Below are 13059 nucleotides of genomic sequence, written 5' to 3'. Positions count from 1 at the left end.
TCACTCTGTGTGGAAGAGACAAAAATTATGTCACATCATTTTGTATGTTTTTTTTTTCTTCTCACGTCCTTGAAATCGAAGTACAGATGTGTGTGTGTGTGTCCCACCTCTGACACTGAGGGCAGTGGAGCACTCGGCCCGTCCCAGGGCGTTCTCTGCAGTAATGCTGTATTCTCCCATGTCCTTGGTGCCCACCCGGAGGATTAACATGGAGCAAACTCCACATGTGTTTGAGATGTAATAGTTGGTATTAGTGTTGAGACTGACATGATTTCGATACCATGTGATACGAGGTTTGGGATTCCCCTTCACTGCACAGCTCATATAGCATTCATAGCCTTTTGGTGCAGTGTGTAGCTTCAGAGGTACAATGAATGTGGGAGCACATAGCAAATCGCAGTCCTTTCCACTTGGTACATTTACCACAAACTTTTCTACAAGACATCAGATACACAGGTTATATGTTTTTCTGAGAAGTAAATATTTGACTTATGAGAATGTTTGAGATATATACAAACGTACCTTTCTTCTTCTCTATTCCCCAGGTTGGCGACTCCGAGGGTGCAGATATGCCGATGTCATTTTTGGCGTAGATCCTGAAATGGTATTCCCTCCCCTGCATGATATTGCAGACGGTGAACTTGTTATTGAAGAGTCTGTCAGCCACTGTGGTCCATGCACGTTTAGTTGAGTCCAATTTGGACACTGTGTAATGGAGTCGATCATCACGCTTCTCATCAGGAGAAGGTTCCCAGATCACTGTCACCGTTCCAGGTACGTTCTCCTCCAGTTCTACCGGGCCAGGGGGCTTTGGATCGTCTGTAAACGCATTCAGGTTTTTTTCTTCTTTTTCTCAAAACTATCAACAAATATTTATTTAGCAATGGAGAGAAAAAAATGCATATCGTTCTCTCTGCATAAATCTCTTACCTGTAACCCTGACCTCTGTACTGAATGTCTCTTGTCCCACAAGATTTTTCACCAAAACAGAGTAGATCCCAGAATCATAGCGCTCAGAGGAGGTAATCAGCAACTGTGACGAGCCATCAGAGTTACTTACTGTAGCTCGCCTCGTGACTGGCACGTTGTCCTTCAGCCACATGATATCTGGCACCGGGGAGGCCTGGTAAAAGTCACATTCATGATGTTTCCATTATCTTGCTCTTTGAGCTTCCCCTCATTTTAAGTTTTGCATAGTTTGTACCGCTAATGATGTTCAAGTCTCACCTCAAAATTTACTGTGATCCTAACAGAGTTTCCTGCTCTCACCACCATAAAACTCTTCATCGTATGGTTTGTGAACTTTGGCCTCACTGAAATAAGGAACAGAAGCAAATATGCACTGGACAATATGTGAGTTTAGGAGGTGTTAAGGATAGCAGGCTGAAAGAAATGCAGGAATGATGAGAGTGCAAAGAGGTCAAGTTGAATCCCCAAATTCTGCCATTTCTCTACATATTCAGCAGGCAGCAACAATTGTCTCTTAAATTTCCAGGAAAAACTAACATACCAGGGGAGGGCATAGCAAGGACATAGTTGGCCAACTCCTCAGGGGCACTCTCTCCTCCGTCATTAGTTGCAATCACTCTCACCCAGTACATATCCATGGACTTAAGGCCTTTCACATTGTAGGAAGTCATGATGACAGGCGATGTATTACAGCGGGACCAGTCAATGCAATCTGCCTGTCGGATCTCGACAAAATATCCGTTGGCTTCATCCTGGATCCCCAGTTTCTCCTTGGGTTTGTTCCATGTGAGGACTAAATGGGTGTAAGAAGTCTCTGTCACTTTCAGGCCTGTAACTTTACCAGGAGGCTCTGGAATAACCAAGACATGCCATTAAGTTACATTTGCATTATAGTTTTCAATACATGATCATTTCAAATCAATCAGAAATATTTAGTAATGTATTTAAATATAATTAATGTAAAGAAATGTTTTGAAGGTGCATGCCTATATTTTCTTCAATAGTTAAATCTAGCATGAAAAACTGTTGCAGCACTTACTCTTGGGATCCCGCGCAAAAACAAACTCTGAGGCGTTACTAAATTCGCCAGCTCCTGAGAGGTTTATGGCAGTAAGTCTGAACTCATATGCCATACCTGCCATAACATCCTTCACGGCGTATTTCTTTTCTAAAGGGGATTTTAAAGAAAGTAATAAGACCACTGCCAAATGTCATGGGTTTGGTTTCACTGTTGGGGTTTGAGTTTTTCTGTCATGTTTGGAGTCTCTGTCGTGTCACCTTTGCTTTACATCCTGAATGTGCCCTCTGTGATTGCCTTTCTTGCCCTAATGTAGTTCACCTGTGTCTTGTTTAGTTCACTTTGTATTTAAGTCCTGTTTGCTGGTTCATCTGGATCAGACACCCGACAGCACTCAAAACATGACAGAAACACTCCAACCCCCGATAGTGAAACCAAACCCATTACACTAAATTCTACAGAGCTGTCACTTACATCCAAGTAAACTAAATATGCACACCTTTTATTAGCTCATCCATGGCATTGACAACCTTCCACAGATTACTGCCCTTTTTCCGTTTTTCCAAAATATAACCCAGAATACGTGAACCGCCTGTTTTACTCGGAGAATCCCAGGAAAGGTTGATGCAGTCATCAGAGGTGCTGATCACCTTTGGTGGTGCTGGAGGGCCAGGGAAAGCTGAAGGGTGCATAAATACAGATTATTTAGTCATAAAAGACTTATGTTTGCTTACATACTGTGGATTTAGACCCTCATTAGATCAGAGGCACTGCAGTGTTTTTAAATGAGAGACAATCCTGAGTCTTGTCAGCTGGGAGACCTTACTGAGAAAGACTTGTCTTTCTAAATCACATCCCATCTGTTGTTGATGACAGACGGACTTCAATGATGCTATCGAAACATCTCAGATATGATCAGCAGAAAGAAGAAACACAGTATATTAATAAAGAGTCTCAATATGTATGCCAGTTTCTGTTTTTGCTTTTTGATACATTTACAAAATTCATTTTTTTCCTTTCATACAAAAGGTTGTTTTGATTTTGTTTGTTTGTTTTTTTTTTTCATCATAGCTTAAGTCCGCAAAATAACAAATACTGAATAAATTGAAAAGGTCTGAAAATGTGGTAAATCCAATCTGGTGGACAGCAACATTCTGTCTGGTCTAATAACACTCAGCAGGGGGCAGCAGTCATGGTTGGACTTTATCTGCTTTGGTTACAAGATCTCGAGTGATCTTGAGCATTATGGTACTTCTCTACCAAGTTACAATATCTACTGTGAAAAAAAACCCCATAGTGTGATAAAATGTCACACTAAGTGACTAAAGTTGTCTGTTAGGTAAGTTTATGACTCTTCTGGATGCTGTTTGAAACTGGTTTCTTGGTATATATATGCGAAAGTAAAAATCAAAACTGAAAGTAATGCTGAGTTCACAGTTGTCTCACCATCAGATCAAGTTTTTGTGTTTTTGTGTTTTTCAAGCTTTTAAACAGTCCTCATCAAACATCTGGAAATCGATATTTCAGGTTTAATTTTTTATTTCTACAAAGACATGGAGAACACTCAATAACAATACATTTGAAAATACAAAAATGTAGGGATGCACTGATCCCGGGCATGAGTACTCGTACTGTATCACTTTATGGCAGCGCGCGGTTTACAGCACTTGACTGCAAGGCGGGAAGCGAGGAGTCGCGTCAGCAGAATAGTTGTTAAATGTCAGACAGTATGTGTGGCAGTGCCATGTTTATAGAAGCACTAATGTTGAATGTCAATATATGACAATTTTGTTAAATTTGTGTTTGTCACAAGTTTCGCTACAGTAAAGTCACCTATGTACAAGAAAGTCATACTGAGGAATGTTGAAATAACAGATGATATCTGTTGAAAAAAAAAAAATCTAAGTAACTTTATTTTTATTTTATTATTTTTGCATAGGGTTAGGGGGTTAAGGTTAGTACTCGGTATCGGTGAGTACTCAAATGCAAGTACTTGTACACTACTTTTTTTGGGAAAAAGTGGCATTGGTGCATCCCTACAAAAATGCATTTTATATATTGATAACCTTTAAGTTCAAACTATTTAATAAGAAATTGTTGCTACAGGGATATTGTCATTCAGAATAGTGAAAGACGCTATTATATTAATTTTTTTGCAGAGTTTAAAAATTGCACCTTGATCTTTTTACACATCAGCTTATTTCAAAATCAAAGAAATACAGGACTATCCATTTTTAGAAGGCTATACCGCTTCTCAAATAAATATAATCATACACAAACACGTCTTCTTTCCAGGCCACGCCCTTATTGTCATTGGACTCACCTGTGTCAGCTGCACCGGTTTGGAACCAAGTGAACTCAGAAAAGGGACTTGAAGTATCTGTGTTTTTAATAAATATTCGATGGATAACTATTAGAATGTGTCAACACAACCGTGATAAGAGTTAGCAAAGAAGAGAAAAGAAACATTGGGTTTTCAAAGGCTGGTTTGTTTGAGAAAGAAGCTGTTGAATGAGACAAACTTCTGCTCCTTAAATCCAAACTCTTGGAACTGGTTTTCTGTCCTACAGCTTTTGGAAAAAAAAAACAAAAACTGGCTCATGATTTTGGAAACTTTGGATTCATCAGAACGATTTGCAGCAGCAGCTGAGGATCCTGTGGAGTCCCAAAGACTGGCAGAGACTGAAGGCCTGTATGGAAACCTAATTCAACACACTGAAGCCTGACTTACTGCGAGGATTTCAGTTTCAAGCAGCCGTTGACCAGTGAGTTTAAGTCTTTTTGCTTGTGTTGTGTTGGTTTGTGGTTTGTTGGCCTGCCGAGCTGAATCTGGTCTTGTTACTTGTTGGTTGGCTTTCGACTAGTTGACTGTTTCGCCTCATGCAAGTCATGAGGATTTCTTGCTGTGATGGATGATAATGTTGGAGTGGATGTTTCTTACATGTGCAAGAGGAAAGCAGTATCTCATTGCATTTGTTGCATTTGTGTGCAAACTGTGCAATGTCTTGTCTTTGGCATGTTCATGGCTGTCATTTTGGTATTGTGTGAGTATTTATTGTTGGCCTAATATCGTTACTTTTTTTAAAAATAGGTTTATACCATTTGAGGCTCTTGTGTCATTAAAAGCAACACACATTCATCAAATTACAGTTCATCCTCCCTGAAATATCTCTTCAGGATTATTGACACTAGATATAGTAACAATCGGGCTCACCTAGTGTGCCAGCTTGCATATCTTCGGTCTCCATTGTTTCACTTGTACCCTCCCGTGTCACTGCTCTGATACGGTAGCAGTACTTCCTTCCATTTTCGACATCTGTATCTCGGTAACTGGGCACACCTGGACTTTCCCCCAGCTTCTTCCAGGTGTTGCGTCCGGCTTGCCGGCGCTCTATTGTGTAGTTTATCACTGGTGAGCCGCCGTCGTCCTTTGGAGGTCTCCACCTGAACTCAATGCATGAAGCTGAGCTTTCTGTTACGTCTGCAGGACCCTGGGGTGGAGTGGGTTTGTCTGAAACATCAAAAAGTGAGAGTTTGAATATATTTGCTTTGATCAATCTCTTAATTGCATTTCCAAAATGCATCTTAAAAAACGTGTGATACAGTTTAAAAAAAAACAAAAAAACAAAACAAACTAAAGCAAACAATGGTTCTCCAGATAGTAATCTGCTAGTATATGAGCATACCTAAATATGAATGGATACAGATGGACTCAGAGAATTGTAGCACCCTTATTTCCTGATAGTGAACATGCTGGTATTTACTTTTCTCATAACGCATCACATCCTTTGGCATCTGTAGTTATAAAATTTGTCCAGAAGGAGCTGAATGCAGGGTTAATGATTTCCCTTCATGTCATCTGGCTTTTTCATTGTTCTGTTTATGTATTATTCTTGTTATTTTAACTGTAGCACTTAAAAAGTCCGTGTCCCTGGGCATCCTTTATTGCCTCACCAAGCACAATCAGCTGTGAAGTCTCCTCAGTGAATCCGTGCTGGTTCTTTAGTTTGATCTTGATCTCCCCGGTGTCCTTCCTCTGGCACCTGCTGAGCAGCAAACGGCTGTGACTCGTAGATTTCTCGATCCTGGTGATGCTGTCATCATGGAGTTCTTCTCCCTCTCTGTACCACTGAATCGTTATGGGCTCATGACCGACAAAATGCAGTTTGAAGATGGCATTGTGCCCCACTTTAACGGTAACAGGATCACAGAAAGTCTGCAGGTTTTCAGGGTCAAACCTCGGGGGATCTACAAAGGGCCATTTTTAGAAATTTTAAATAATTTAATGCTGAGCTGTTGTCCAATCACATGCAATAAATATGGTACAGAATCAGTGTTCTACAGTGCCATATGAAATACTGTTATCATGAATTTTGAAACCTTTGACGTTGACCATCGCCTCTGTTTTACGACCATCGGCCTCAAAGCGATATTTCCCGGAGTGCTCCTCTGTGCACTTGATTATAACCATTTTATGAATCGCACCGTCTTTAGTGATGGTGAAATGATCATCTGGGGATATCTGATGGGGAAAGGGAGCAAAAAGACGAAGATCAACTGATCAAGCAACAGAAACTGCTCTGGGGGCTTTGTGTCCAGCTCTGTTGTCCCCACAGAATCGTCCAACCACACTGTCTGCAACACTGTCTGCAATAATAGCCATCACCACATGAGTACAGACTTATATTCCTTGATGAGAGTTAGAACCACCAGTTCTGTTGGGCTTATGGTTTACTTTGTCAATTCGCAAGGTATCCTTGGAACAAAAGGTTAGGATGCTGTTTGTACTGATGATGGTATAATTTTTAACAGTTTGTATATCAGCTTTTTTTTTTTTTTTTTTTGGTGCAACATGACTAACCTTTTTTCCATCTTTGAACCAGGCTCCTTCACATTCTTCACTGCTGAGCTTACAGGATAGTTCAGCAGTCTGGTCCATGATAGCGTTGACATCAGATAATCCACAGATAAAATGCACCCCAGGATCTAACAAACAACAACGATCTGTCAGGCAAATTGATCGAAATGACTGAGCTTCTCATTTGTACGCTCTTTTCTAAAATTATAATTATGACTTGTATGCTTCAAGAGATTCCTGATTCTAATTTACCTTTATTAGTTTTATACCATCAATGTTCACTTGTTGTTATTTTGCTAACAAAAGATTGCTTCTATGTTTCCCCAAATGAAGAACTGTCAGGAGCATTCATTTAAAAAATAGCAAAAGAAAAAAAATGACATAATGCTTACAGCTCCTCTTGTGGCAGAATAACATCCCAAAAAGGCATATAGAGCAACATGGTAAACAATCTTCAGAGATGGCCTTGAAGAGATTGATATTGACTTAATATTTTAAAATATTATCATTAAACATGAAATTGATTGCAGCGGAGCGGATATTTTTGACTTATTAAATAGAATCAGGATTTTAATTGTAATTGTAAAAATTTTGATTGTGGTATTGGATGGGTTTTCTCTAGGATGCATTCTGAGAATAGAAATTGGCCAAGTTGGTTCAATGTGCAACACAATTCGTTTTTATAGAAATACTTGATTCTTGAACATGTAATCTGAGGCTCTAAATTGATTTTCAATTTAAAACAGTTTAAATTTTTAAGAGCACTATATTTTTCTGTGGACTGTTAGATGAAACGTCAGCTGTGAGCAGCACCCTTTCATTTGGCATATTAAAGGGAGAAGCTATCATTATCTATAGTCCTCCTTGGGCACAGGGCTCTTAAATTGAAACAGCCTATGGACTGTTATTTCCTTGGTGGAAGTTGGCCCCGGTCACAGCAGTCTGGAGGTGATGGATGACTATTGAGTCAGTACACATCCTTTGGCTTGAAAATTTTACCTAATGTTATCACACAGTTTGGCATTTGTGAATTTATTCCCAGTTTTTAAAGGTAAGAGCTGTGAATATGAGATGAATGAATAGAAATATTGAGTTGAACTCGGTATGCTTAAAAAAAAAACTTGTTATGTTAGACTTCCATATGTACAGGTAGAACTCTAGATACTTTGATACTACTGAAAGGAGTTTGTGGGATGACTACTGCACAGGAACTGAATTACTGTAACACAGATTTTTTTTTTTTTCATTAAATTTTTTTTCCCATTCATTCAATCATAACATTTTACTCACCAGTCAGGTCTTCCATCAGTAGATGCCTTTTTTGCCTGGCCGAGCCAACGGCATCTTTAGTCTCGTCACAGCCATTGCTGTCATCAGGAGATGTGCTTTCACCTTTTTTTTTTTTTTTTTTAATATTAATCACAATATTTAACAGTTTTACACACAGTTGGCAAAAATTTTGGTCCTAAATCTTATTGTTCCCAAGAGTCTCAGAAATGCAGCTCATTTATGCTCAGGGTTGTGCAATGTTGTGTAATTGAAATGAAATGAAGCGGCAAAAATACATATGCAGATGAAAAATAACTTCACACCTCTTGGGCCACCGTCCTCTGACTGCTGGCTTTGCTTTGTACAGCTCATATGCCTGACCTGCCCAGCTGGGTCCTCAATTTCAACACTGTCACTTGCCGGTTCATTTGAATCTGCGTTGGCACCACAACATTTTGGTTAGTTATCGCCCACATGTAGACAAGAGCTATGTTCCTACCAGAATTATGTACACATTTGCTGGCGGTTTTCATGTTGTTCATGCAACTGTACTTATTTTTCACTAAAACAAAATAGGATTTCTTCTTCCTAAGTAAGATTGTCCAGAATTTAATTTATCTAACATGCTACTCTACTGAAATGTTATTCTAATGAAAAAGAAAATCATTAGACATGTCCTGTTGCAGGTTTTATGTTATTGAGAATAAGCAATTATGTTCCTCTGTCAGCAGCAGTTTTTACTTTTTTTTTTTTTTTTTTTTTTTTCACAGATTGTGTCCTTGGGTACAAACGTTAACATATCTATTTGTCATTGTTGTAAATTACCAAAATGGATAGCTCACAGCAACAGAACAGAGTTTAGGTATCTCATGGTGGTTCCACTACTGTAATCTCTCCTGCGCAAAAATAAAAGAAGGCTTGGATGTGAACTTAGTGGAAAACATATTTAGAAAATTGGAACAGTACTTATTCCATGTGTTGCCTTACCAGTTACTCTGTCCTCTGTCTCTTGATCATGCTTCAGACAGCTTGAATTATTGACAAATCCAATGAAGTGTTCATCTTCCTCAAAATGCCCTCTTGTCTTTGCACCTACGGTATGTCAAATATAATGGAGTACTTCACCTTCAAACTCTGTGGCAAGGTTAAAATTAATTATTCTTTGCATTAACACCTACATGGCGGATCTACTGTGTTAATTAGAAAAGGCAATTTTAATCAGGTTTGTCATGTTGAACCTGTTTCACCAAATCTGGAAATGATGTGTTGCACAGATTGTTCACACTGGGTATACAAGTACACAAGAATTCAAATTTGTTAAATCTTGAGCTTAAACGAAGTGACAACTCACATCAACCCTCACAACAACAGTGACTATTATGAAATTAGATAACTTAAGTGTGACACTTGTTTCATCATCCCTCTGTAACTTTAATGGTTATGTAATGTATTAATGTATTATTTTGCCATATAGTTCGGCGAATAAATGTGTCACATCCAGCAACAGTAAGAATTTTACATTGACTTACAGTTGCTCTGTTCTTTGGTTTCAACCAAAAGTAACCCAAACAGAATAAGGCTAAGACTAAGTACATGGAAAAGGAAATACATTGTTAGGCGTAGATCAACTTTACCTGTTACCTTGTCAAAATCCACTTGACCAGATTTGATGTGATTCTTCCTCTCAGCATCTGCTGCAACTTGCACTTCTGTTTTTGTTGCACAAATTGAAATGTCTAAAGTCGATCCTGTGCCATCTCCTCTTGAATGGTCAATCTTTGCCCTCTCTCGGCTATCTGTTCGTTCAGACATGGCATCATCTTTTGCTGCATCTGGCTTGTCCTTCACTGCTTCAGCATTCTCACCCAGTCCAGTGACTCTGGTCATTTCACTCTCTCTTCCAGCAGAGGCTAATGTCTGTTCTCCTGCCATGTGCCTTGCTTTTATGCCTGCCAAAACAATCTCCCGCTCCTCTTGGTTTTTCATTTGTTGCTCCCTGGCCAATTTCTCAAGGTTGGTCCCTGCTCCAAGAGCCAAGGTGGTTTTACAAGGGTCCTTATTGCCATTGGATGCGGGGCCACCCTCATCTTGTAGTTAAAGAAATACAAAATCCGCGACATGACTCGCATTTATTTGTGGAAATAATTAGTATGACAGAGCCACACACTGACCACTCAAAGTGTTACCTTCCACAACCAACCAGGCGCTGCATGACGTGATGCCTGCTACAGCTGAGTAGATGCCTTTGTCCAGCTGCTGGCAGTCCCTGATCAACAGCCTGTGGATCAGTTTATGGTCTGTTACTGTTATGCCATATTTTTCTCCAGCCTTGAGGACAATGCCCTTGCCCATCCATGTGATCCTGGGAAGCGGGTGTGTCAGAACACACTCAAAAAGAGCGTTGTCTCCTTCTTGAACTTTAATCTCCTGAATTTTGATAACAAACTCCACTTTTGAAACTGAAAGAAAAACCAAAACTCATCAGGAAAAGATTAAATATTAAGTAAATATTAGGCCTAAATCACTTTGGATGAGCTATGTTGCCACAAACTCATTAAAACCACTTTTGAAACAATCTTTAAATATTTTTCCCATTTGAAATGCAATTTAATGAAACTTCAAAATGTGAATTTGATGCATTTGGTGAATAACAATCTTTAATCCCAGTTTCTGTCACTGAACCTACTTTCAAACTCTGTTGGGTGGAAGTGGTCTTCTTCAGTATCTGTCAGATTCAAAACGTTGACTTTTTCCAAATTCACGTGATTCAGCTCTGTGCTGGTCAGCATCTGGCCCTTAACGCCAAAATCTTTTATCCTCCCAATATTCTGCACAGTTTGCTTCTCTCTGTCTTCATTTAGGGGAATTGCATCATCCTGCCGGGTGTGTAAAGAAGTTACATTAAACATATTTTTTGTGGGTTATGCATCTTTCTTTTTTTTTAATGTCAAATAAAAACTCTGCTTTAAAAATAAAACCAACCTATTGTGTTTCAGGAGTAGAAAATCAACATTTCTCAATAATCAGTGATAATGACAAATAATAAGATATTAATACTTCACTTGAATATGGAAGTCAGCAAATACTTTTTTACTTCAGCAGTGATGGCTAAAATAGTTGCATACAATAGATAATTCTTTCATTGATGCAAAGTGACATGTCATGCAGTTGCTTATTATTTCACTGACAGGTGAAGTCCAATTTGTCTATTAGCACAAAAAAAGTTTACTTGTCATGGATTTATTTATATATTTTTTTTCACTGTTGGTGTTATTAAGGCTACTGCGTGTCAAGTGTAAATTTGAAACACAGTGGAGGGTATGTGTTGTACATATCATGAAAGAAAAACAACTGAAGAAATCTTGTTCCATGTCACTGTGCACCTTTAAGCTCAATTTACAGTTCTACTGAAACTTCTCCGTCTATTAAAATAACCTATTTTCAGACGGTGATGAGATGACAACCACGTCTTCAGTAAAATGGCAAATGAACCATATGATTGATTTAGCTGGAGATGGTGTATTTTTGTGAAAGCTGAAAGTTTTCAAACCTTGGACCTCTTTTGCTTTTTCTCTCTCTTCTTCTCCTCCACTTTCTTGAGAGCCAAATGCAAATCCACAACACCAAAGTCACTGCAGATGCGTTCATAGTCTTTCCTGTCAGCCTTCAGCATGACTTCCCAGAATCTTTCATCAGTTTCTCCACCTCCTCTCTCTGTTTTACTGAAAATTTTTAGACAAATATTTAAAGGAAGGCTTAAAGAAGTTCCTTCCAGATGTACACATGCGTAAAGAAATGTCTGGGCTGGTTTTATGCAATATTTTTCTTTTCCTTTTCTCACCTTTTCCTCAGCAGTTTTCTGAAATCTGATGGTTTTGCTGAAAAATTGTTAATCACATTAAGGTCAGGTTTGCGCAAGTTATAATCACAGAATAGGTAGTTGGTAATATATTTACAACAAACAATGATGGAGCTGCTCGCAATGATGATGTTTTATCAGGTAATTAAAATGAGAGAAATGTAAATAGACAAAACAGCTCCCTCATATTCAGCAAGAAAAATGAAATATCCAGCTGAGAAACGTAATGCACCTGCCACTCTTACCCTCATTCACAGTTAATGTTGTTGGGCAGACAGCTTTACCATATTCATTCACAGCACAGCACTTGTACGTGTCAGTGTCATCAACAGACACGTTACGAATCTAGGAATACAAATAATTCACACATTGACTTTGCACAAAAAAAAAATGAGAAATGCAGGAATAAATCAAGCTGTATTTTTAAAAACTGCTGAAACCTAAATGTAGTAGTTGTACACACTAACTACTCATATGAAGTCACCCACCTCCAATATGTACTCCCCAGTTGAGTCATCATATTTACTCTGAAACTTGTCCTTGTTTGAAATAGTTCCTTTGGCTCTTCTCCATGACACATCTGGTTTTGGATCCCCATTTACTGTGGCCTTAAACACAGCTACTTTTCCTGATATGTGGTAATATCACATTATTATTTTCACAGTTTATAGCTGGAGATGGAGAGCCATAAATCCGTCAGTTTGGTGCCCTGTTGTAATGAAACTGACCTTCCTGGATGGTTACTGCAGCTGGTTTGCACTGGAAATCCGGGATGGTTTTTCCTTCAGGCAAGTCTGCCACATACTGTGTAATCATCACTCCAGTAGCCTTAGATCTCCTCCGGAGGACGGCTAAACAAAGTGGCACAACATAAAGATAATAAAAAGTAAGCAAGTATGAGCAAAGCATATCAACATTTTCAATAAAATGAATCAAAAATCAAGTCACTGCTGAAGGACTTGAAATAAATATTCAAATAGGGAAGAAGGGAATGCTGCTTTTGGTGGAACTAGATTTTTTTTCTTCTACCAACAGATGTCAGGAGAGTCAAATGTATTCCCCTGTGTGTGTGTGTGTGTGTGTGTG

At 38.8% G+C, this 13059-nt stretch overlaps 1 protein-coding gene across 1 annotated transcript; it reads right to left on the bottom strand.

Annotated features, from left to right (window-relative positions):
* LOC115045689 (immunoglobulin-like and fibronectin type III domain-containing protein 1) lies at positions 1-12789 on the bottom strand. Its single transcript, XM_029505480.1, has 18 exons — positions 12702-12789; positions 12462-12601; positions 12219-12318; positions 11956-11992; positions 11665-11836; positions 10801-10990; positions 10301-10573; positions 6849-6973; positions 6368-6509; positions 5942-6235; positions 2485-2666; positions 2009-2132; positions 1511-1819; positions 1228-1313; positions 931-1123; positions 523-819; positions 108-434; positions 1-5 (listed from the first exon to the last, which is right to left on the bottom strand). The coding sequence occupies exons 1-18, from the start codon at positions 12787-12789 to the stop codon at positions 1-3; spliced, it is 3084 nt and encodes a 1027-aa protein (XP_029361340.1).
* Between the last annotated feature and the right edge of the window lie 270 nt (positions 12790-13059).

This window comes from Echeneis naucrates, chromosome 7 (assembly GCF_900963305.1).
Source record: "Echeneis naucrates chromosome 7, fEcheNa1.1, whole genome shotgun sequence".
Lineage (NCBI taxonomy): Eukaryota > Metazoa > Chordata > Actinopteri > Carangiformes > Echeneidae > Echeneis > Echeneis naucrates.
Note: the sequence above shows the minus strand (reverse complement) of the source record. Positions and strands in the feature narration are given on the sequence as shown.